Consider the following 24,538-nt stretch of genomic DNA (forward strand, 5'->3'; position numbering starts at 1 on the left):
TGGTCTTGCAGTGGCCCAACCTTTATCTGGGATATGCGATAAGGACGCTGGACGCCATGAGCATGTTTATTCTCTTCGTCCGAGAATATCAACACTCCCAAAGCGCAATACGACCTAACCAAACGGGCCTTGGTCCAACGTTTTCCCTCTATTTCACATTCTACGCCTTTGATGATCGATCATTCCTCTCATGACTTTTACGCATTTGGTATTTAGACGGGCGGTGGTAATAACGAAAGGACATGAGCGGGTGGAGTTTTTCCTTTTATTTCTGTCATCGTTTTTATGGGTCATGATACCAAGGCTATGGTAGTTGGAGCAGATTCGGAACGTGACCGTTCTCGTCCGCTACGACTTCACGCTGCTGCTCATGATGCTCTCCATCTCATGATAACGGTCTGAGCCGATCCTCGACATCATGTTCCTTTATTTCCTATGTTCATTTTGGGATTCGGTTCGTTCTCCCTTTCAACTATCATCTCGCATTGATTATTGCTCAGGATTATGGAGCCAAGTAATGATATTGGATTTTATATTCTCCCAACGCAAACAATCGCTTAAGGAGCATGGTTGCATACATGCTTTTCAGTTTCTGTCATTTCCGTCTGTAGGCCCGCTGTAGCCTCAATACCAAGGGCGCGGTACTCTATTCTAGGATACATCACTCTGTAAGTCTAGATCTATACAATCAAGGCGGAAGAAGCCACGGCAAACCAAATCCAACTTTTGGAAGCCAAAAAACCGGCGCGCAGAATCTACTGATCCAACCCATTAAACTCAATCAACTTTTTCACCACATTGATAACTTGGGTTGCGATTCTATCTTTACCGGACGTAGCAGACGAAGACGACGATATCGACTGTAAGAACGAACCGGGATTATCGATCCTCGTCGCAATTATCTCATCGACCATTGTGCGGAGCCGCGAAACCAGGACACCGATTCGCGCCCACCCGCGGAGACGTAGCCAGCCGTCGACGATCAGGCCGCGACCTGTTGTATCGAGGTCGATGGAGCCGCAAAACAGGAGGAGGGAGTAGGCGTTGAATGCTATTTACGCACAGAGTCAGTTTCTGATCTTTCTTGAGAAGGGGATACGCTGGCCAGAATGAGACGGGTATGCTTACGGGTCAAGTCACGGATGAAGACCTTGGAGGTCTCCATTTTCGTAAAGTAGCTCAGATACGCGGCTGCGTTGGGGAAGGACTGAGCGGAGAAAAGCAGGGAGGAGGGGTGTATGAAGACTCGGCCGTTCTCCTGGTTGAAGTATTTGATTGTGCGAGCATCTGGGTCGACTTCGAACGTGCCCGTTATTGAGCTAGCGAATTTCTTATCCGGGAACGCGATGCGTGCAATCTGGGGTTGGAAGGCGCCGGCGACGAGGGCGCGGAGCAGGCTGCGGTTGGAGGCGTTGCTGTTGAGACGTGAGAAGGAGGGAGAGGATTCGGAGTAATCGACAGGGATTATGGCGGCGTCTTTGAGCGAGGTGAGAAATTGAGCTCTGTTGGAGGAGATGTCACGGAGGGTTTGGTGGGAGAGGAAGTTGGTTGTGCACCATGATTGCGTGCCCCAGTAGCCCTGGGTTTTGACAAGATCTGACCAGGCCTGGTAAGCGGATAGATCTGTGAGGAGGTCGCCGTCCCCTTTGGAGAAGGCAGCCCTGGCGGCGTTTGCTTCTTCGCGACGCTCGCGCGGGGAAACGAAGGGAGATTTTACGGTTAGAATGGCGGCGATCGTGATTGCGGCGTCGATGCAATTGAAGATGGAACCGTAGACCATCAGCTTGGCGCAGCGAAGGTCAGCGGGGATCATGGAGAGGTATCGGCCTAGGGCGGTTAATTTGTCGTGATCGAGGGCTCCGACGCGGTGGAGAAAGTTGAGGGCTCCTTCGACAGCAATGCTTTCGGGGGGCGTGATGGTGTTGGCGAGGAAGGAGGCGACGTCGTCGATACCCTGCATCGAACGAACAGACAAGCATAGCTGCTCTAGCGGGACGCGGCGGATTTCTGGATCTGGTCGCTGTGGCATACTTGATTCTGCTTTGCGCGTGTAGAGCTTGTAGCATGTACCAGCCCTAACTCGCCCGGCTCTACCACGACGTTGCTTACACGCTGCCTGGGATGCCCATACTTCCTCGAGGCGAACCATGTTGTCTTTAGGGTCGTAGCTGGTTTCTTTCACACGGCCAGTGTCGATGACGGCCACGATATCCTCGATCGTGATTGATGTTTCGGCCACATTGGTGGCCGCAATGACTTTTCGCTTACCTTTAGGAGGACTTTGGAAAACACGTCGCTGCTCAGCTGGGAGAAGAGACGCATGTAAGGGTAGTGGATGTGCGTTAGGGATCCTCTTCACAGCATTCAAACATCTATCGATTTCCATTGTTCCCGGTAAGAAGATCAATATGCCGCCTGGCTGATCTCCTAGTTGGGAGTCGATATATCGAACGGTAGCTGCGATCAGTTCGTAATTGATGCCCATTCCAATAGAACGGAGGATTTTGCCGAATGACTCCTCCCCTGCATTATCGTCTTCGAAGCCTCGCTCAGTGAGTTCCGGCGCGAAGCCCGTCTCGCGAACAACATCATCCAGGTAATAATCGTCCACAGGGAAAGTTCGTCCGGGAATATGTACCAAGCCTACCGACTTAGGCCCGCCGAAGTATTGTGTAAAAATGTCTGCGTCAAGGGTGGCACTCATCAGAATAACCTTGATATCCTTCCGATGACGAAGAACATCCCTTAAAAGCGCCAATAAGAAGTCCGTGTCGAGACTGCGTTCGTGGACTTCATCGACAACGACATGGGTAACATCGGCAAGAGAGCTTGCGATGTTGCCCGAGCCGCTACCTGACTGAATTCTACGAAGCAACACACCGGTTGTGACGAATGTGATCTTCGTAGTCCCAGCCTTAGCCTTCGATTCGCCCCTGATGATATAGCCGACCTCGTCGCCGACAGGTGAGCATCGTTCGTCACTGACCCTGTCCGCCAGACCTAATGCTGAAATCCTGCGGGGCTGAGTACAGATGATGTTTGCTGCAGACCCAAGTCCTCTTTTGATCATGTCATCAAGGACAAACTGGACTGATTGCGTACTCTTACCGCTACCTGTCTCTCCGGAGATGATGGTGACTTGGTGCGTGTTTACAGCGCGTATGATTGCTTCCTGGGTATTCCAAGCAGGAAGTGATTCCCGCGCCTGAAGCATCGCTTTTTGGGCCTTCGTAGCCTTCTTAGCTTCCCAGGCTTCTTTAAGAGCAAGACTTTTGTCAGACCCGGGTGACCAATCGACTTTCCTCACTCCCTTGTTTCGTTGGCGAGTGGGAAGTTCTAATTTTGAATCAGAAGATGCAACGGGAAGTGCTGATATTGCTGAGATATCCCGTAGTTTCCCTGGATCCTGAATGATTCGTGGTAAATGGGTTTCCAACCAGTCTATGATATTATAGATCATTTGTTCCCCGAGGAAGTTCTCCTCTGCGAACTTCACAGCCTGGCGGATGGCACTTAGTCGGATGTAAGCAGGGATCTTGTCAGCCTGAATAGATATTATCGGAACGGTTGACGGATAATGCTCCGAGGGTCTCTGGAATCGAAAGCGCATTGCCTCTCCATCAGGAGACTCACACTCTATCTCGCAGACCTTTGGCGATTTGGCCGAGTACTTCTCTCCAAAAATGGCTTCAAGCGTCTCTTGCTCTTCTGCCCAGCCATCCTCATTTTCAGATGGCACAAAGTTGCTAGATGAACTTCCATGTACAAGAGTGCGCTGAAGAGCTTCTGCTGCAGCAAGATCATCGCCCCGCTGGCTGTCCAGAGTTCGTGCACAGAGATCCGGAGGGTATCCAGCAGATGCAAGTCGTTTGAGCTTCGACTCTCTGGCGAGATCGTCGCTAACCAATGTGACGCCCACTGAATATCTTTCAGGCAGACACCAAGGCGGTAAATCATCCTCTGGAACGTATATAAGAAGCCATTCTAGCACTTCTTCCCTATCCTTGCACGCAGCACTGGCTTCCTCAACGTGGCTCCTCCGGAACCCTAGTTTCGTGAACTCTTCGATGAGACTATCTCGCTCTGACTGGGAGATCTTCACGTCATAAGGGTTCCATATCGTATGATCCTGCACAAGGGCCTCAATCTCGCGTCGCACTCGATTTCCTAGGTCAACCTTCGGCGCACTGGTCCAGACGTTTCTCCCTTTAGTCTGGCCGCCGCTGGGCCCTAGCCCCAGATTGACCGCGCCGTCGGACGACTTCGCCTGTGCCGCTTCATGCTCCTTTTGTTTCTTTTGAAGGTCCGCCGCTGCGAGTTCTCGCTCCTTCTTAGCCAGGAAAGGGTCCGCCTCATACAACCAGGCGAGGTCTTTCTTCAATTCTGCCACCTTCAACTTCTCAAAGTCGTCTTTCCAAAGCTTTTTGTAGTCCGGCGGAAGCATCATATGTAGGTTAGTCTTATTACACACATGGAAGAGGGCGTAAGTTGCGGCATAGTGACGAGCTTCCAGCGCAGTAGGCTGTTTGAACCCGACTGGCAATCGTATGGGAGGAAGTGTGAGCGTTTCTTTGGTTTTAGGGTCGATGCGTCTCAATATGACAGAGGAAACAAACCCTCCGCCAACTTTATCCTATATTAGACGCGGTCGTTAGTACGGCGTAAATTCTGCGATGCGCGCATTTTGAACAACTCGCTCACCATAGTATACTCTGGCTTCTCCCATTTATGCTTTTGACAATGCTCCGACATCAGATTGACTGGCAATTTCCCCGTCCATGATGCGCCACCAATGACCTGTTTGACTGTAGGCTTCTTTTGCTCATCCGCAGGCTGCTGCGCTTTCTTTGCGCTCTCCGCCGTCCGCTCCGCGGCGGCTTTCGCCTGCTTCGTCCCAGGCTTGGGCGCGCCTCCACGGGCGTCGGACTTCTTCTTCGGCGGCATTTTGGGGCGTTGGTGTTCTTGACGAAGACGCCCGTGGAGTTCCTGGCTTTGAAGTGATCGCCAGAGTGTAGTGAAGAGATAATGGAAGTCGATCACCTACTCGAATAGGGTCCCCGCTCAGGCGGCTTTTTCTGTGCGGGCCGCGGGGAAGGAAGATCGCCTCCGCCTCCAGCTGATATACTATACCTTCTTTCTGCGTCACAAGTACAGACGGAAAACCAGCATGACAATTGTCCTAATCAAGAACGTGTCTACCTGCTCCGGCCTCGAAGCTCGAACCTGACGCACGTTTCTTGTTTAAGCCACCATGGAAGGCGGCGCGAAACCGAGTACCACGCCGCAAGCTCAGAATCAGCCTGCAAAAAGAGACGCTTGTATGTCCCTTGGACGACAATTCACTCTACGCATTATACTTAAACATCGAACTTTACTAGCTAACAATTCAAAAATAGTCGCAGAGCTTCTCTCCCCGAAAATTAAGCAGCCGAAACACAACAGCGGGAGTTCATCAAAAGACATACCAAGGAAGGCCCACGGAGGCTTCCACGCTCGAGATGGCCTAGGCGCCTACATTGCGAAACCAGAATCATATCCGTCTACCACCGTCGTGTACTATGATGATGACTTCGTCGTCATCCATGACATGTTCCCCAAGTCTACGCTGCACCTCCTCCTTCTCCCGCGCGATCCTGAGAAGACCCTTGTTCATCCCGTCCAAGCGTTCGACGACGCAAAGTTTCTGGAAAAGGTGAAGAAGGAGGTAAATAAGGTTCGTACCTTAGCAGCAAGCGAACTCCGGCGCAAGTATGGAAAGTACTCGGTGCGGGATAGAGAGCGAATAGAGGCGCTTGATGTCGAACCACCCGTGGAGACGTTGCCTGCAGGGAGAGACTGGGAGCAAGACATCATGTGCGGAATTCATGCGCATCCATCGATGAATCATTTACACGTGCATATTATCTCTGTCGACCGATACAGCGACCGCCTGAAGCACAGGAAGCATTATAATAGCTTCTCCACGCCATTCTTTATCGACATTAACGACTTTCCCCTCGCGCTCGACGATCCGCGGAGGGACCCTGACCGGCAAGGTTATCTCAGGAGAAACTTCATATGTTGGCGCTGTCACCGGGATTTCGGAAATCAGTTCGCTGCACTGAAGAAGCATCTCGAGGAGGAATTTGACGAATGGAAGCGACTGTGAGTGAACAGAAGAAACGGAGCCACGAGTTTTTAGGACCACTGTAAATGATATTCTTTACTATACTGAGCACCAAATACCAAACCAGGACTCCACTTGTGCATGCCCGCATCGTGAGTATAGAACAACCTTTTTGTAGACCAAATGAAGCTGTCCAATAAATCAAAGCTCCAAGGGGCTAACAAGTCAATAGTTATAGATATACATGCGGGTGATCCAATGTATAACGAGACCTTAGCAGATTACATTCTCAGTAATCACGCGCACGGGCTCGCTAACATAAGATCGGACTCAAGAAGAAAAGTATCGTGCCAAACGCGGACGACATTATAGAGTAAGCTGTCCGCTCAGAGTTCGACTCAGAAAAACTCGGCTCACGCAACAAGATCACAGCCGATCAGTTTATGCGCGAGACTTGGACCGGGAGGAGCCCTTGACCTTCCTGGCTTCAGGGCGGTTGATGTGGTGAGCTGGGATCCAGTCGGCGTTGTAGGTGGTTGCGGAAGAAACAGCAGGGCTGTCGACAGGAGCTTCCGCCTTCTTGGAGGCGGTGTTCTTAGTCTCGGGCTTGGCGGACTTTCTCTTCTGAGGGAAGTAGGGCGCAATCCAGACGGTGTAGAAGAAGTACACAACACCACCAAAGCAGGTTAGGAGGAAGAAGTAAAGGAAGATACTAGAAGTACGGATTAGTCTTCACTCCCTGACAACGCCATGGCGCATGGGCTTACATCTGAGGGTCAAAGATGCTAGTTTCCGGCTCAACCACGCTAACGGTACCATTGTGGGCGTAAACGGTGAAGAAGCGGCCCTCGGCGTCAGAAATGACAGAGGCGAGAGAGAGTCGGAGGTCCTGGGGGTGCATCTCGGTGGCAAAGCTGTAGCTCAGGCTCTCCTGCTCACCAGCGGGGATCTCCACGCTGTAGCGAGTCGCAGTCAGATTGCGAACCAGCTTGCTCTCCTCGTCCAGAGTAGACAGAGTACCACCAATGAAGTTCACGGTCACAGCAGACTCTTCATTGTTGGTAAATGTCACCAAGGCCTGGGTGGGGTGGCCATTGACGAGCTTCACGCCGAAGATCTCAGAGGCAGGGAATGCTGCCTGTGCGGTCACGGCGAGGGTAGGCGCTTCAAATGTCTCTTCAGCCTTCTCAGCGGCATCCTAATGCCGGAAACAATCATGTCAGGATCCAATTGGCGCTTATCAGAAAGGATAGCCATGTGAACATACTGCTGCCAGAGTACCGCCGATCAAGGCCTGAACCGAGAACAAAGCCAGGGAGAGGAAAGCGAAGCGAGCCATTGAGACGAAAAATCACCGGGTCTGCGACAACCACAGAAGAACAAAGGAAGCAAGGGACGAGGGCGAAACAAGAGGAGGAGAGGGAAGGAAGACCGAAGATGAGAGATCGGGGTGGAAGAGACAGTTTGCTCCACGTTGGCGTCTTCCCCGGGGCCCCGCTGACTCAGCGCAGCTCCATTGCAGTTTCCGCCGCTCTTAGAGGACGCGATTTCCGTCAAGAAAAAGACTTGGATGTGTTAAACAGTGAAAATAGATGGATGGCTTTTATCTGAGGTTAGGTTCTCACTGAATCTATTTAGTAATAAAGGAGGTGTTGCCCAAGGAATTCTATTCACGCCCTCTCTGCCATAAGCGCCATTGTCCCAAGTTCTCCGATCAACTTTCATAAATCGGATACACCATTTTCAACCTACGCTCCAGCTTTCTCTGATGATCTCTCTCGCTTGAGATAGCACTTACTGTCTCTTCAAGCATCATGTCGGTCCGCGCATATTTTGAACGCTATCAACAGCTCACTGCTGTTGAACAGAAGAAAGACACTCTGATTGAGGTATATCGACATGGCCTTTGTCCGACTTGCCAGGCCTGCAATTTATTAACCTTCCACTTGTGGGCTAGGAACTCATACAACGTGTGACCGAGCTCGAAGGTGCATATCAGCAAGAACAACTTGACCATGACCGCGAAAAACGTTTCAATCGTGATATACAGATCCATGAAATGGAGTTGATGGAGCAAATCTCGCGGACAAAGGCTATCATGGTCAGCACCTTGTCATTGGATATTGTTACTCTCCAATAGGATATGGTCGCAATGTTTGCTGACGGCTCTTTTACCTTCTTCATATAGAACCGCGAACCCTTTATAGTCGTACTTCTAGACGGAGACGGAATGATCTTCAAAGACGAGTTATTACAGCTGGGGGAAGAAGGTGGCCGAAAAGCAGCAAAAGAGCTGTCCTTTGCAGTGGAAGATTACGTTGCGGATAACTTTCCAACCATAATCTCCCCGAAGATCGTTACGAAAATGTACGTCAACATGAAAGCGCTATGTGACGCTTGTATTCGTGCCGGAATAGCGACGGACCCTTCTATACTTAGAGAATTCGCCCGAGGCTTCAATAGCACCTTCCCATTGTTCGATCTTACGGATGTTGGCTCGGAAAAGAATGCGGCGCACGATAAGATAAAAGGTATGCAATGCACCTGCAGGGTTCAAATGTCGCCCAACTGTTCTCAGGTGGTCTTTGCGCTGACTAGTTGCTGCTACTCCGGCAGAGACCTTCAAACTACATCTATACAACTGCCATTGCCACCAGATTTTCCTAGGCTGCTCAGAAGAATCGCTATATCACCAAACTTTGGAAGAGACTCTTACAGACATGGAGCTCTCAGGTCGGCTGTCGTTGATCGAAGGCATCCCATTTGGGAAGAATCTGGAGCCTCTTAAGTCACATTATAGGTTCACCAAGTTTTCCAATATTTTCCGAGATTCGAAGATAAGCAACGCTGTTTTGTCGCCTTGGAAGGCTGCGGTGACTTCCAAACCTCGCTCTCTCCTCACCCCTTCGCCGAGTCCTCAAGTAGCACCGCTTACCCGCACGCCGAGCAATATTACTACAGCGAGTAATAGCGCACCCATCTCTTCAACCCCGGTCAGCTCTCACGGCTCTGAGGATTTCCAACTGGTGCGTTCGAAACCTGCCTCCTCCTCCCGCCCTAAGGCTGTGGAACGGAATAAGTACGGCCAACGCGTAGACCGGCTTGACATTGGGAGCATCCCTAGGGAAGAGGTAAACCGAATCAAAAAACTGAAGCTATGCAATTATTACTTTCTACAAGGCGAATGCCCGAATGAAAACTGCCACCACGACCATGAACGCAAACTAACCAAAGGCGAGCTCCATACGCTGACAGCCGTGGCGCGAATGACTCCCTGTCGATATGGACTTGAATGCGATGACGCCGAGTGTATGTATGGTCATCGTTGCCCACAAAGCGAAGTCGGTAGAAAAGACTGCTACTGGGGCTCGAGTTGCCGGTTCAATACTGCTGCCCACGGAATTGACACCAATGTTGTCAAAGTGACAAAAGTCTAGATTCTTCGACTCGCCGTTTGGATGCATGTTTTCTGATAAAAGGCGTTTCTCTCGTGGGTACCTCAAATAACAGGGCTGTAACATCATGGCGTTGGGCTCTGTACTATTTCTCAGGTGACACCGTGCTGTTTTATCTCGCCTGGCGCGCTTTCCGTTGAGTTTAAGCTATGTATCTATGATCAATCTGCTACAGCAATAACCAATTCCGGCAGCATTTAATGTCGTCCACCCAAGGCGACTGCAAGATCTATCCTTCGGGTCAAATTGAACACTCCTTGTGCCTGTCAATCCGTATCATGCATGAATAGTCGTCTTAGAAAGCCCAAATCTTCTCTCCCATCCAAAACAGTTTCGATCACTACAGCCATGTAAGTGCTCGGAATCGGCTTTTCTCGAAGCGCGAGCATGGCTGCACCTAACGCCGTATTCAATAATACAGCAATTGAAAGGTAAGGATGAGGCGGGTGGGGGGGTTTTACTGCCCTCAATAGCCTTCGCTTTCGACTCTCTCAACTCACCCCATAAGATAAAGAGTTTCTCCCTCAACTGTGACAGGGCTCCCGAGTTCTGGCGTAGACTAGAAAGATAAGGCAAGTCAGCTAGGTCATCCAGACACCTCCGAATGGCTCAAAACTCACTCAACAGCACTCATTCCCAAAAGATGTTCAGCCTCCAAGTCGGAAACAAAAAGTTTTATCCGCTCGTTTGGCTTTCTTGCAGGGGCCCGGGGGGCGTTCTCTACAAGAAGACAGAAGCGCCATTCCCACTTCTTATACGTTCGAGAAGTGGCAGGATCCCGGTTTCTGTTGTACGCGATAGAGACGGCTTCTTGCTGAACGGCGAAGTCTTCTAATCGCGGAGGATAGAAGTCAACCACGCGGACTGTGGTGAGGTAGCAAAGGTTCTGGAAGGGGAGACGGTAAGTGATACCCCTCGGCGCTGAATTATTATGAGATGGGTTGTTTATAATAGCCTCAAGGGACAGAGCGTGTACCCCGCTTAGTGGTACACGGGCTTTGACTTGAAGCGAAACGAGGATTAGCATTTAAGGGGCCGGGGTCCGCAGCAGATGAGCAAAGGGATGCTTACCATTCTCGTTGACAGCCATCCGTTTGTTGATATCTAGGATTGTTTGGCCTGATTCTTTCCTGGGTGCTGTTTTTGACTGTCTCTTGTTCGGCTTCTTTGAGGGCCGGTCATCGTCTTCATCTGACTTCCGCTTCTGCTTTTTTGGATGCGCTTCTAAGTATGCTTGTTTCCGAGAAAGCAATTGCTGGGCCCGAGAGTCGTTATGGAGATTTACTTTAAGAGCGTTCACCATGCTCGGATTGTCGCGACTTCCATGGATGACACCCTCCAGGATTCCTTCTTCGGCGTAGCTCTTTTTTATTTTGACATTCTTGAGGCGAACAATTTCCCCTATCTGGAAGTTTCCCCGGACAAACGAGGCATGCGGTTCCCACAACGTTATTTGGAGGCTCATACGACCAGATGGCCCATTCCATCTCTTTGCCTGGCGTTGGATATAGCCGTATGGGTCACCTTCGCGGCCATGGCTCAGATCATCATTGTTGTCGGATGCATAATGAAACAGCTTGTCGTTACTTGTATAGTCAGTAAGATACAGAGTTGCTTTCTCGCTATCGTTACCAAATATCTTCACAATCTCGCCAATAAGATCCACGAACTGTCCTTCCTGGATATCCTCAAGAAGTGAAAATTTCCGGTTCGTGGTTGTTGGCTTCGAGGCTGTAACCTGCGCAAAGTTTGCTCTGGAAACAGTGGCACGGTGAAATCTACCCGGCGAGGCTTCGAGCAAAGACGCCGCATAAGTCTTTTCTGCATACGTAGGCTCAAAGGGCTCGGGACCGGTGAGTGCCGAATGGTTGGATGTCGGTTCTCTATCCGGGCGAAAAATAGCGTATGGTACAGTCACATTCTGAGCAACCACTCCAGTTAACTTGCCCTGTAATATTCTAACCTGTACCGGGGATCGGTTAGCTCATATCTAGGAGGTGGGCATTCGGTAAACAAACAGATGGTCCTCGTAGTAAGCAGACATCGCCTACCCGGACAGGAGGCAAGAGGCTCTCCGTTTCTTTGAAGTATTTGATTCTGAGGCCATCCCACGTATGCCCGTTATCCAAATCGCAGTCTTTAATTGTGAATGTGATGCAAATTGAGGTGCCTCCGGTTTTGAAAGCGCCCCCCATGATGTCAACCACCACTCCCATAACATTCACGACGCCCCTCATCCCGAGCGCAGTGTTGACCTCAACATAGGTTGGAGGGAGTCGAGCCATCATCTTTGTCCAAGGTGCTGGCTATTGTGACCTATGAGACGATCTTGTCGGGAAAATAAATCTGGAGTCATTTCTCATTTCTCATCTCGGCATCGCAGAAGCCACCAGAAGTATAGCCAAGCAATGAGTTCTTTTGTTCAAAGTGATGCATAAATCTAAAGAGAAGGTACGCGCCGCAGACAGCTACAGACGCGTCTCGGCCTCGGCCCTTTCTCTTGTTGACGGACGATCAGCGCTAAGATCGCTTGAGCGCCTAGGAATAGACTAAGGTACAGATAGCGCTAGTTCCACACTAGACCCAAAGCAGTAGGCAGATCCCGTGACCCAGTCAGAGCGTCAAAGATTCGTTATTATTTTGCACCCCTCTTCTTTCACTCTCAGTTGCCCCGCGAAGGCTTTTCCATCTCCCTTATCTGCCTATAATTTTTCCTCCTTTATTTGGGACTTTTCATTTTCGCCTTTTTGACTATCTTCATCAACTCACTTCTTTCCTCTCTTCTTTGCGCCCCCGACTTTTCCTTTCCTCCCTTGACTGAGTAACCGCTTTGTTTTTGTTCCCTCACCTCAGCAACCATGGCCGAACGCTACATCCCAGAGCATCGCCGCACCCAATACAAGGCTCGAAACCAGTTCCGGCCTGATGAGCTCCGTCGTCGTCGTGAGGAGCAGCAAGTCGAGATTCGAAAGCAGAAGAGAGAAGAAAACTTGGCCAAGCGACGTGGTATCCAGACTCGGGATGGCGGAATCGGTGTAGGAGGTGGCATGGCTGCCGCTGAGAGTGACGATGAAGCGAGTGCCATTGAGAGTGAGGTACGTGATGGTTCTAGTTATCTTCTCTAGCATCGTTGCTGGTTGTGTTGGTGACCCGAGGCATACTTCATGGGCTCCTTTCTCCCTCGCAGCGGCTCACCGCCCGAACATGCTCCCGGAACTTTAAGCCGGTGCTATTCCGGGGCAACACTCACAACGAGCGCTCTGATATATTAGATGTCTTTTTTTGAACTGCAGAGGAGGCTAACATGACCCTGTTCAGCTCAATGTCGAGTTGCCCGAGATGGTCAAGGGTGTATTCTCCGACCAGATTGAAGCTCAAATCCAAGCGACGACCAAGTTCAGAAAGCTCCTCTCCAAGGAACGTAACCCTCCTATCGAGCGCGTCATCGAGACTGGTGTTGTTTCCCGCTTCGTGGAGTTCCTCCGATCTCCTCACACCCTGGTTCAATTCGAGGCTGCATGGGCCTTGACCAACATCGCTTCTGGATCTGCGCAACAGACTCAGGTCGTCATCGAGGCTGGCGCTGTACCGATCTTCGTCGAGCTTCTGAGCAGCCCCGAACCCGATGTGCGTGAGCAGGCTGTCTGGGCCCTGGGTAACATTGCCGGTGACAGTCCTCAATGCCGCGACTTCGTTCTCAACGCCGGCGCTCTGCGTCCTCTCTTGACTCTGATCAACGACGGTCGCAAAATCAGCATGCTGCGCAACGCCACCTGGACCCTGAGCAACTTCTGCCGTGGCAAGACCCCCCAACCCGACTGGAACACGGTATGTCACCCCAGCATATAAGGGTGTAGCCCTTGCTAACGTTCTATCAGATTGCCCCCGCCCTCCCTGTTCTCTCCAAGCTTATCTACATGCTTGATGATGAGGTTCTCATCGATGCTTGCTGGGCTATTTCGTACCTCTCCGACGGACCCAATGAGAAAATTCAGGCTGTCATCGAAGCCGGTATTCCTCGTCGCCTCGTAGAGCTCCTGATGCACGCTTCCACCTCGGTCCAGACGCCCGCCCTCCGTTCTGTCGGCAACATCGTCACTGGTGATGATGTTCAGACGCAGGTTATCATCAACTGTGGCGCTCTTCCCGCCCTTCTTTCCCTTCTCAGCTCAACCAAGGATGGCATCCGGAAAGAGGCTTGCTGGACTATCTCCAACATCACTGCTGGCAACTCCAGCCAGATCCAGTCCGTTGTTGATGCTGGTATCATTCCTCCTCTTGTCCATCTTCTTGCCAATGGCGACTTCAAGACGCGCAAGGAAGCTTGCTGGGCCATTTCCAACGCCACATCCGGTGGTCTGCAGAAGCCCGACCAGATCCGCTACCTCGTCACCCAGGGCTGTATCAAGCCACTTTGTGACCTGCTGGCGTGCCCCGATAACAAGATCATCCAAGTTGCTCTTGATGGCCTTGAAAACATCCTTAAGGTCGGTGAGATGGATAAGGAGGCTGGCCAGGGTGACGCTCACGTGAACCGCTATGCTCTGTTTATTGAGGAGGCTGGTGGTATGGAGAAGATTCACGATTGCCAGAACAACGCCAACGAGGAGATCTACATGAAGGCCTACAACATCATCGAGAAGTACTTCTCTGATGAGGATGAGGCCGCTGGTGACATCGATGAGCTTGCCCCTCAACAAACTCAGACAGGATTCACCCTTGGCGCTACTCAACAGCAGCCCGGTGGTTTCTCGTTCGGCGGTGCTAACGGCGGCGATTCTATGGATATGTAAAGTGAGGAAGATTAAAAAAACAGCAAAAGAGGAGAACGATCTCGGGCAAAGTTAATGCTCAACCCCTCAGCCCCTTCCCTCCTGGTGGTGGATTGTGGCTTCGATTCGCGTCTACGTTGCTTACGTGCAGTCAGCAATTCCTCGCCGCAGGATTTCACATCGTCTCCTGCAGTGATGGCACGTTGATTCTTCGAGCTGGATATTGTTCTCCAGGACTTGCCTGGGGCTCGGGGGATTAATAATTCAGATACCACGCGAGGATGTTTCGGTTCTTCATTTCCCCTTCTTACCCCTCGACGTTCCAACTGTTCTTATTTCGTCGGACTTCTATATTCCTCTTTCTTATTATGGTTTGATATTTCGCGATAAACAAGATTCACCGTCATGTATCCCTTTATTTAACAGGTCACCCTAGCATTCCTCATACACAGGCGTAATTGTCTATAGGTTCTAAATTGGTTGTTTTTCTCTGTTACCTTTTGCCATAACCCCATTTTCCCATCAAGGCGCGATCTGTTCCATGGAGGAGGTCTGCTTGTATGTTTGAATTCGTATCTACGCCCTAAAAGAAGAATTTGAACCTAAACGTGTAGTTTTTCCGGTCTGATTAGCAACCCATCCCGCGACTACATTGGTGAATTTGGACTGCTCGACCAAAGAATATAGCCCGATGTTGATAATATCTTGCTCCCTGCAAAGAAAGGCTCTTCTCTCGGCCTTACCTTGTTAGTCCTTTACGATGAGTGAGCAGAGTCGAGTCTCTTGAAATGCAGGACACAATCAAACGTCTACTAAGCACAAAGAAGTACCTGGTTGATGGGCTGGTTTTCTCCGTATACGTAGTCAACAATATCATGGTGGCTTACAGAAACAGAACGCAACTAACTCACACCCATGCTTCCTAGATCATTGGTCAATAATACTTGCTCAGATCAAAGCCCAGCATCTACGCTCTGTCTTTTTTATCACTCGCAATAGGCGAAAGCTTGGTTATGCCTAGGTGATGGACCGCTAACCCTGCAATATATATTTGAGATTCCATTAGACCTTCTTCCAACATAACCTGGAAGATCGCGGCACTATGCGACCAATGCAACGATCTTAGGTGACAATGGATAGATGCAAGATCCAAGCAAGGTGGAGAACGAGTCAACTTGCCTTACAGATACAGCCACTTCCAGAAGGATATCACAAATCCATTACATGAGAACGCAAATTAACGTACAGTGTACAGCGTCAAACAGAAGGCAATAATAGATAAAAGGTGCTGGACCAGGAAGCAGAGTCGAATCAGACGGGAGTGTATGGTACTAGATTGCGGAGAAAATCAGAGAAGAATTAGACCTATGCTAAAGCGGCCAGTGAGAAAATAGAAGCACATAAATCAAGTCATGAATCTGAACATGTAGAAGTCAAGCGCCGTATACACCGAGTTTTGTTGAGGGCGGAGTAGCTAAACCAAGGGGGAAGGAGAAAGACAAAAGGAGAAAGAGGAGAAGCCACAGGATCAATCACCCATGATCTCATCGTCATCTGGCTCGGGGGCTGCGAGCTCGTTTTCTTCGTCTTCATCGTTATCCTTGTCGATGGCGATGTTATCTTCCTCCATCTCTTCGTCACTGGCTCGCTGCTGCTCCTCGTCAGACTCTTCATCGACCCTTTCAGTGGACTTGGCCTGTGCAGGGCCCTTGCTGGGTGCAGGTCCAGCTTGGAGTTTATCTGCGCTTTGCGCAGCAGATTGCTTCTCTTTAGACGGAGCAGGACGCGAAGCGGCGCGTTTTGCGGGCCGGTCTTCGAGGTAAACCAAAACCTCGCGGTAGTTCGGACCAAGCTGGGTCTTATGCTTCAGCAGCTTCTTCTTCAACTGCCCAGAGGAATCGATGATGCGTCCAATGATGGCGAGTACGAGCTTTGCGGTAAGTTCGCATAGTCGCTGCTCTGCGACGATTTTTGTTCGCAGCCGCTCATCGCGGAGCGCCTGATCACCCTCCTCGTCCTCCTCCTCAGGCTCCCTTTCGAGCTCCGAATCGGAGGCTGGAGCATCGTCCTCTGCAGGTTCGAAGGGAACGCGTGACTTCTTCGCGTGTGTTCTCAGAGCAATCCCGTGAATCTTCGTTATCAGTGTCTGGACATTGTCGTCGAACTCATGTACTAGGCTTTGGGTCTGGAAGATGGTATCTTCATCATTGCCAGCGCCGGGGCCAATGTTCCGCAATGTACCAAACAGGGTCTGGAGATCCAGAAGAGTGGTAGTAGCGGCGAAGCGCACATCGTCCAATCCGGACCGCTGTTTCATGATATCAACAAGAGCCTCCACGAACAACTCTCGGCTCTTCGTCAGAGCCTCGAAATAGGATGTCGTGAATTTTGCCTTTCCAGACTGTAAGGACCCTCGTAGAGTTTGTACTTTCCACATGAAGTAGAACAAGAGCGTCCTGATACTGTTAATTACCACCTCAGTCTCTGCTCTCGCTCCGTCCTCGTCTTCATCGGATTCTATCGGTGTTTCCACCCTTAAGCCTCGTTGCACCAGTTGCAACATTGTGTTGAACAGAGCTTCTGAGTCCTTTTTACTCCGTCCCTTCGACCGGCTGGAGGGAGGTGTCTCTAGGATCTGTGTGCAATCCGTCACACTAGAAAGATTAGAGATCCTGGTCACAGTGTTATTGAGCTCGCTCAAGACTGAAGGCGGTAATGGGTCGTCACTCGTCACTTCTTTTTGTTGAGAGAGCCTGCCGAGGGTATCGACCATGTCATCCCAAAGTTCTTGAATTTTGCTCTCCAACGCTTCGCGCATATCATCTGAGCTCTTCGCATGGAGGAAAGCAACGCTAGCTTCAGATAGGACATCTTGGTCGGAATGGGTCAGGAACTGCTTGTTGATGTCATTCAGCAAGGACGTGTAGGCCGTTGCGTCTTTTTGAAGATCTTGAATCTTATCAAGGTCCACAAAGTGCTCCAATCGGAGAACCGCAGCAGCGGCTTCAGGTGTAGAACCAAATTTGTTCAGAAGCTGCGGGATGATTTGAGCAAGGCCATGAGCGATTTCCTCCTGTAGCTCCGGGATTCTGTCGGTCAGTGCCTTGATCTTTCGGCCCCGCTTGTCAATATCAGATTTTGCAACGTCGAGGATCCGGAGTTTAACAGCACAACATAGCACCTCCAGTAGGATTACTTCCTGGCCCTCCTGCATCTTGTACAGCTTTTTGACCATCCCGCTGGTGTCATCGTCACTGGGTTCATCGTCGATCTGAGAATGATCAAAAAGAAGGTAGCCGGCCAGAGATTGCCAACTTGTCAGCTCACTAAAGACCGGGTAGATAGCTTCGGTGGCAAGCACAAATCGTGAATCCACCGAGATACCCGAAAGGGCATCACGAGACTTGATGTTAAGTTCAGGGGTAGATTCGTCTTCTGGAGTATCATAAGCCTGAATGATGTCTGCAAGGCATTTGAACTTGATCCATGAACGTTTCGGTGACTCAAAATCATCTTCGTCCTCATCATCACCAAATACTTCATTTATCTCATCCGCAACCTCCTCAACCGTTGAGTCGAAAACATCCTGGACATTTGCGACAAAGAAGGGGCCCGCCGCCTTGCGCACGCGCGCCTCGGAGTCGAAGATGAGTTTGCCGATAGTGTCGACATCAGCAGGCTCGATTAGTCCAGCATCCCGAATCAGATCAAGCAGCTCAATCGCCATGGTACGCATCCCAACGTCCGAATCGTGAGTGGCTATTTCCACAAACCGGTGGCGGAAACGCTCAGTGAAGGAACGCACACCAGCAATGTTGTCTTTATTCGAGTATATGCTCAAAAGCTGTTGTAGTGCAACGGACCGCGTATGGACATCGCTGTCGGATATGATCCAACCACAATACCGAAGGAACTGGCCCTCGAAAAAGTATTCCCTGTAACTGCGCATCCACCGTCCTAGCGCCGCTATGCTCTCTGCACGAATTTTTGGGTCAACGTCCCGGTAGCGGTTGACGAAGATGATATTCACTCCGTCCTTAAGAAGGTCGTCTATGAGTTCAAGCTTAGCTTCGCCTTCTTGGATAGACACCTTGATCGCGTCAGCCCGGCCTTTGTTGACCGTTTTCTTCTTTCTTTCGTTTTCCAGCTGTTTTCGGGAAGTTGAAACCGAAGTCACCACCTCGCGCGCAATGTCGCAGAGGGCATTCATGTTTGATAAAGCGACAACGGTTGCGGTGTGTCTGAAAGGTCTACAGTTAGAAGAAGAAAGCGATGACAGCCAAGACTGGAGATTTTCGTAAAGGACTTTGTCGTCGTAGAGAATCGAAGAATGGTGCAAGGTCTGCATCAGAGCCACGAAAAAGTTTTCCAAAACGGGCTGGAAAGACCTGTATTTTCGAGACTTGGAGATCAAAGGATAGTCGGAAATGCCCCCAGCAGCATATTCGTCCTGAACATCCGTAACGCGCTGTGATATATGGTCAACATCTTCGATGTCCTCTGTTGAGACCAGGATGTCTGTTCCCGAAGACCTAAGCACCAAATTGACCAAATCGCGCATCGCAGTGGTCTGCGACTCCTGATACCGTGTGAGCCATTCTGCCGCGACAGTTTCCGCGTTACGTCCCTTGCCGAAGACCTCCGCTAAAGAATCATAGATATTAGCTCGAAGACAGACAGCTCAAATCGAAGACAAGGGAAGCGCAAACTATACCATAAAGACCACTCTCGCCAGCAGCCAAACTCGGTCGTACCTGCGGTCTTTTCGGCCGCGACGCAGGCTTTTTACCGTTCGTAGCGGGCCGCAGAGGCAGCTGGTTTCCTATCCCATTCCCAGTTACTTTGGGCTTCTTCGCGCTGCGAGGCCCTTGCGACTTGGGCTTGCTTTTCGTCCCCGAAGATGCTTTCTTGGAAGATGCTCTGCGTGCAGCGCGCCTCTGCTCTCGTAATTCCTCCTCATCAGGCTCATCATCATCCTCTACTTCCTCGCTTTCTGGCTCCGACGCGTCTTGAGTCCCATCTTCGTTTTCGTCGCCGGTAGTTGTTCGTTTTCGTTTGGCGCCGCCTGCGGTCGCACCATTGGCATCGCTATAAGATTGTGAGAATAATGCGGGTTTGCGCGTCGCCCGACTGGATTTTCTCCTGTCTCCTGACGGCGTGGCGGTGTCCTGGGTCAATGCAGGTTGGGGCGAGGAAAAGCGTAACTCGGGCTCCATGTTTCTCGCAGAGTTGGATATGATTCAATATAGCGGTAGTTATATGCTCCGATAGTTTATGCCACGCACATTGGCGAATGAAGAGCGAAGACTGTGCTTGAGCGCGGGGTTGTTGCGGGCTAGACGGAACGCGACGATATGGTGTTGCTGCGCGCGCGTTATCCTCCACCTGTCGATGGGGCGAGAAAAGTGATAAATACGGCTGAAAGTACTGACACTCAATGAATCAAGTTTGCGCTGCGCCAGTCGGGATGAGACTCGACGAGGGAGGAGTAAGGGAGAGTGGAGGACGCGGAGTTGGCTTGAGACTTGCGAACGGGCACAAGACGCGCTTTGATGCCTGTTAATGCCTCATTCCTAAGGCACAACAGACGTTTCACAATTAGTAATTCTGTCTTATGCGCATCACATGATGCACTAGCCCTAGCCCTGTAGAGACCTGATCGGCGCTGTCTGCGGGGAAGAGGAGAAGGCCGTGCTGATGCCGTAATGGAAATCCATTCTGCTCCATCACCGACACCTTTGAAAGCTGTGTAACGGTCTGTATTGGGGTGCCAAGGCCCTCAATCATATGTGCATTGATTGCAAGCTGTCCATAGAAACTCCGCCGGAGCGCTTTTACGCAGCACTGAGCTCAAGCGGTTGGACCAGAGCCACTCTTGGGCCCGGACATTCGCAGATATCCCCGGTCCCGGTCAAGCAGAAGGACCTCACAAGTCCAAGTCCAAGACACCGTCTACGGTTGCATCACATCCGACGATCGTCGACATTGCCTATAAGAAGTCTCGTCATGCCGTTAAATTTGAAGCCGCTGAATATAGAATCTTTCTCTCCGCCAACCTCGTGTCTCCTCCCCTAAAGATCTCCGCCAGATAAGCAACCAAAATGCCAGTCAGGTCGCCCTTCGAGTCCTCAATCGCAAAGCCTGGGCAAGGCAAAGTCGTGCTCTCGCTACTTCCCCCCGCGAATCCCTCCCTCAGCACTCTGACATACAAATACCCACTCAAACTCCTCACGCGCACGCCGGGCTTCGTGCCGCAATCTGCATCACCTTCCGCCTCTCAACCCGTCCATCTATACCTCCTCACTTACGGTGGCGGCCTCCTGCCAGGCGACCAGATCGATGTCTCGATAACGCTGGAGCCGCGCACCAGGCTCGTCGTCACAACCCCTCAGGGCAGCACAAAGATATTCAAAACAGAAACATCGCCGGGGCGCACTTTATCAGATCAAAGCCGTCAGACACTAGACGTGCGCATCGGCCAAGAAGCAGCGCTATGCTACCTGCCCGATCCCTCAGCGCCATTCAAAGACAGTCGCTACGAACAGATCCAAACCTTTACCGTTGATAACATAGCGAAGGGCTCATGTAGGAGCAGCCTCTGCGTCCTAGACTGGGTAACGCAAGGTCGCTCCTCACGCGGCGAAAACTGGGACTTCAATCTCTGGAAGGGGAAGAACGAAATATGGCTGCTGGATGAACCTACGTCCTCTGAAAACAACGAGAAGAAAGAGAAGAAGAAGCTTCTCCTCCGCGACTCATTGATCCTCAATGATGAAACCTCCGCCAGTCCTCAAGCCGGAAACAATCCACCCAGATCTCTAATTCGCGAACGTACAAGTCCCCATGGTGTGATCGGTACCTTGATCCTTTATGGCCCTGTCTTTGAAAAACTCTCATCCTTCTTCGTTGAGAAGTTCACCTCGCTCCCGCGTATTGGGGCGCGAAACTGGTCGTCTTCTGCCCCTGCCGCTGCGGAGGCTCCGCAGAACTACGACTCCCGGGTGACGTTTACTGCGGCGCATGTTCGGGCGGGCTGTGTTCTTGTTAAGTTTGGGGCGGCAGATTTCGAGACGGCGAAGGATTGGCTGGGCGGTATTTTGAGAGAGGAGGGGAGCATAGCCAGGGAGTTTGGTGAGGAGGCGTTGCTCTGCCTATGATGATTTTAAGAAAGCGTTGTCTATAGATATAGAGCGCATGATGATCTGCTCGCCTCAAGATATCCGCGCCAGGGCATTTTCCTTTTCTGTTGTCACGATGATACCCAAAATCAAATGTTTTGCGTGTGACTGTAATTTGAACTATAGAAATCTAAGTCTAGTAGAATATTCTTCGAAAGGCCTAAAAGTGAAGGTGGGAGATAGTTGTGTCGTCGCAAGTAGGCCTCCTTGGCCTCCAATTCATGCAGCAAAAACATCGCAACGCTCGGGGGTATATTCAAACGTAACAAAATCATAAAAGCCATGGTCTATGCCATGTAGGCGTAATCAGAAACGACGCATCGTAAGTCTCTTGTGGTTATCATGACCATGTCCTGGTATAGATTAACTCTGAGTCCCACAACCAAACGCCTTACTTCAGGACAAATGCTCACTGTTGAACCAGATCACAGTTTCCTCGGTGTCTCACCCAAGAAATTGGGTTCAATGCCACCAGTCGGAGAAGCTAGGCGCCCAGTCCTTCCTTGTCGCGCTCACAAGGTCGTCCACATTGAGCATGTCAGCGCCTTCACTGGCTAGGACCCGCCAAACATGATTTCGCAGGCTCCTTGGCCAGTCAGGCGTTCCCCAGTATCGGACCTTGAGGCCTTGCCGGTGAGCGGCCCTGATTTGGGCCCTGATTGTCTGTATCTGGCGATCTGTAAGGTGGAGCATCCATGGGACACCCACGGCTTTCTTGAAAGAGACCGAGGCATAGTAGCTGTTGGTCAGGTTAAAAGTGTCCGGCCTAATATCCCCATCGGAGATTCCTGACATGCCCTGGCCGGCATTACCAGTCCGCCCTTTCAGACGCGTGTTGATATCAATCCGGTCGACGTTGTTCACTAATCGATTAAGCGGCGCATCAAAGAAGATGTCGCGGTAGGTAGTGCTTGCTGCGATCCGATTGAAAGGGGCATTCCCTGTACCAACTACAGTGATGGGGCCGTTGATAATGTCGCTGCCGTTGTAGTAGGTTAGGTAGCCACTCTCACGGAGCGGCGTCAATTGGGTGTATACATAGTTCCAAGCCTCCTCTCCATCAGTCTTGAAATCGATGAGAAGAACTAAAGTCTGTGAAGGATCCGTGTCGAAGACCCCATTTCGGGGTTGATCAGTGTCGGGATGAAAATGAGTAATGGGGTTTTGTTTGCCCAGGATCTTCATCAAAGGATCAATGTACATCTTTCGTAGCGTGCGGCTAGGGGTAAGAGCCGCGCGGGTATGGCCAACAAAGAGTTCGTCATCAAAAAGCCACACATCGGCCTCGACGCCTGTACACCCAGCCTCAATGGCGGAATATAGAGGTACACGGCGCCAGTAGTCGTTATGCGAATGGCATGAAACAGGGACTATATCCCGTGAAATGTCTGTAGGCCAGCGAGTGATGTCCGCAGGATCAGCATCTGGAGGTTGCCGCCAGCGACCCGTTACTCGATCGATCTCATCAGGGAAGAACGAGATGACGATGCCACAAGCGAGGGAAATAAACTGGAAAATTCCTCTAGGAAATTTGTTAGATTCCGTTGGCGCGGAAGCAAGCCGGGCACTTACAACATGACGAGAAAGGCCACCACACTATATAGAAGGCAGCAGGATCGGGTCGGCGTTCGGAGCCATCGGGGCTGGAGCTTGGAATATTTGGCGTGAAGTGGAAGTAAAGGACGAGAGGCATCCGATGTCTCGATCTTGGCCGAGGAAGAAGCAAATAACGGCGAGACTACTATAGCCAACCCGCGGGCCCATAGCGAGTCCTGTTTCTGTCTGCCCCGTTGCCGAGCTTCTTCCGAGTCGGAGTCGTAAGTAGATTCCGATACCTCACGACAGCCAACAATGCCTGCTTTATTGACCGAGCCTTTATTGTAAGTCTTCCCTTCGCTGTCGGAGTAGACATCGCGCTGTACAGGAAGCAGAGGGGTAAAGAATTGTTGAGAATAACGAGGAGGGGAGGACAAAGACGACATGACTAAGAATGAGGATTGGCGCAATATCTAGGTAGCCATACTCAACCGTCTTTTTGAGCCGAACAGCGGACAAGGGAGTATTTATCCTTCCCACCACACCCGGTCCCTTCTTTCCCTCTTGATCGAACTGTTAGTCCCGTGGTAGCACATCTTCAGGCTCAGGGTCCGAAGCATGCGCGCCGGGGGCAGCAAAGGATTCGTCGCCCGCGCGGAGCAGTTGGCGGGAACATCGGTGATCCAGACGCTGGAGATGATCCAAACGGCCATGTGCCGCATCGTCCTCCCTCATTGGTCATTTGAATCACCTCTTCAAGCCAAATATAACCCCCCATCCACAACCTTTGCAAGCATTCTGCTTTCCACGGACCCTATTGTTGATCATTATTCATCATCAGTAGTAGACTCAATATCCAACTTACCAACCTACCCTGGCGGCCATAGAACCTCACACAAAGTCTCCCAGATTCATTATCCAGGTAGCACTATTACTCTCCTTCCCACTCGCTCGCTACTACTTGGGTGCCCCTTGCAACTCGGAGGCTTATCAGGGACAAGAACACCCTTTCCGCCGCTTGGTTTCTCTCAGACTGATTCGTTCGCTAGCTAACAGCCCTTGTGATATAGCAGACCTGATCTATCTTCGAATGTAGATGACGCGGCCTGTCTTTCATTACATTTCCAACATACAAGCCTCCGAGATGTATATGCAGCTCTTTTAGTATAGGTCTGTCTCCTGTTCCATTCCAGCACTCAAGCATCGCCTTTCCCAGGGTCATGACCTCAGTTTCGCCGCGCCGCTGTCGTTTTGCTGAGCCCCCGAAGGCCGCGAGCATATACAGATGTGAACTTGCCAGGCAGAGATGATTGCCCATTTTCGCTTTTCTGATGTGCTAGACTTCGTTCATGATTACGGTACTCAGTTCCTTGTTAGGGTTACATCGGTCCGTGGCAGAAATTGCGAATTCCTCGAAACATACAGACTTCTCCTCGACCTCATGGGCAATTGGCGCCACTGGAGTAAGAACATGCTCAAACACGATATCCG

The 24,538-nt window shown here is 50.9% G+C and overlaps 9 protein-coding genes across 9 annotated transcripts; 4 read left to right on the top strand and 5 right to left on the bottom strand.

Annotated features, from left to right (window-relative positions):
- Nucleotides 1-755: 755 nt before the first annotated feature.
- On the bottom strand, nucleotides 756-4,944 carry DSM5745_05462 (RNA helicase; the record flags this gene model as incomplete). Its single annotated transcript, XM_026747478.1, has 3 exons — nucleotides 756-1,051; nucleotides 1,129-4,633; nucleotides 4,702-4,944. 3 exons carry the CDS (start codon nucleotides 4,942-4,944, stop codon nucleotides 756-758), a joined length of 4,044 nt encoding a protein of 1,347 aa, XP_026603310.1.
- Nucleotides 4,945-5,251: 307 nt separating this feature from the next.
- On the top strand, nucleotides 5,252-6,148 carry DSM5745_05463 (DNA 5'-adenosine monophosphate hydrolase; the record flags this gene model as incomplete). The annotated part of the gene is made up of 2 exons (XM_026747479.1): nucleotides 5,252-5,318; nucleotides 5,397-6,148. The coding sequence occupies 2 exons, from the start codon at nucleotides 5,252-5,254 to the stop codon at nucleotides 6,146-6,148; spliced, it is 819 nt and encodes a 272-aa protein (XP_026603311.1).
- Nucleotides 6,149-6,547: 399 nt separating this feature from the next.
- DSM5745_05464 (putative translocon-associated protein, alpha subunit) lies at nucleotides 6,548-7,445 on the bottom strand (the record flags this gene model as incomplete). The annotated part of the gene is made up of 3 exons (XM_026747480.1): nucleotides 6,548-6,818; nucleotides 6,874-7,304; nucleotides 7,374-7,445. 3 exons carry the CDS (start codon nucleotides 7,443-7,445, stop codon nucleotides 6,548-6,550), a joined length of 774 nt encoding a protein of 257 aa, XP_026603312.1.
- Nucleotides 7,446-7,920: 475 nt separating this feature from the next.
- Nucleotides 7,921-9,543, top strand: DSM5745_05465 (CCCH zinc finger protein; the record flags this gene model as incomplete). The annotated part of the gene is made up of 4 exons (XM_026747481.1): nucleotides 7,921-7,995; nucleotides 8,064-8,207; nucleotides 8,295-8,637; nucleotides 8,723-9,543. The coding sequence occupies 4 exons, from the start codon at nucleotides 7,921-7,923 to the stop codon at nucleotides 9,541-9,543; spliced, it is 1,383 nt and encodes a 460-aa protein (XP_026603313.1).
- A 634-nt stretch (nucleotides 9,544-10,177) lies between these two features.
- DSM5745_05466 (telomere-binding alpha subunit central domain protein) lies at nucleotides 10,178-11,756 on the bottom strand (the record flags this gene model as incomplete). The annotated part of the gene is made up of 3 exons (XM_026747482.1): nucleotides 10,178-10,563; nucleotides 10,633-11,524; nucleotides 11,613-11,756. The coding sequence occupies 3 exons, from the start codon at nucleotides 11,754-11,756 to the stop codon at nucleotides 10,178-10,180; spliced, it is 1,422 nt and encodes a 473-aa protein (XP_026603314.1).
- Nucleotides 11,757-12,419: 663 nt separating this feature from the next.
- On the top strand, nucleotides 12,420-14,354 carry DSM5745_05467 (karyopherin alpha; the record flags this gene model as incomplete). Its single annotated transcript, XM_026747483.1, has 3 exons — nucleotides 12,420-12,656; nucleotides 12,880-13,389; nucleotides 13,440-14,354. 3 exons carry the CDS (start codon nucleotides 12,420-12,422, stop codon nucleotides 14,352-14,354), a joined length of 1,662 nt encoding a protein of 553 aa, XP_026603315.1.
- Nucleotides 14,355-15,861: 1,507 nt separating this feature from the next.
- Nucleotides 15,862-19,549, bottom strand: DSM5745_05468 (cohesin subunit IRR1; the record flags this gene model as incomplete). Its single annotated transcript, XM_026747484.1, has 2 exons — nucleotides 15,862-18,977; nucleotides 19,048-19,549. 2 exons carry the CDS (start codon nucleotides 19,547-19,549, stop codon nucleotides 15,862-15,864), a joined length of 3,618 nt encoding a protein of 1,205 aa, XP_026603316.1.
- Nucleotides 19,550-20,434: 885 nt separating this feature from the next.
- Nucleotides 20,435-21,490, top strand: DSM5745_05469 (urease accessory protein UreD; the record flags this gene model as incomplete). The annotated part of the gene is made up of 1 exon (XM_026747485.1): nucleotides 20,435-21,490. One exon carries the CDS (start codon nucleotides 20,435-20,437, stop codon nucleotides 21,488-21,490), a length of 1,056 nt encoding a protein of 351 aa, XP_026603317.1.
- Nucleotides 21,491-21,973: 483 nt separating this feature from the next.
- DSM5745_05470 (uncharacterized protein) lies at nucleotides 21,974-23,088 on the bottom strand (the record flags this gene model as incomplete). Its single annotated transcript, XM_026747486.1, has 2 exons — nucleotides 21,974-23,033; nucleotides 23,084-23,088. The coding sequence occupies 2 exons, from the start codon at nucleotides 23,086-23,088 to the stop codon at nucleotides 21,974-21,976; spliced, it is 1,065 nt and encodes a 354-aa protein (XP_026603318.1).
- Between the last annotated feature and the right edge of the window lie 1,450 nt (nucleotides 23,089-24,538).

Source organism: Aspergillus mulundensis (genome assembly GCF_003369625.1).
Source record: "Aspergillus mulundensis strain DSM 5745 chromosome Unknown scaffold_5, whole genome shotgun sequence".
Lineage (NCBI taxonomy): Eukaryota > Fungi > Ascomycota > Eurotiomycetes > Eurotiales > Aspergillaceae > Aspergillus > Aspergillus mulundensis.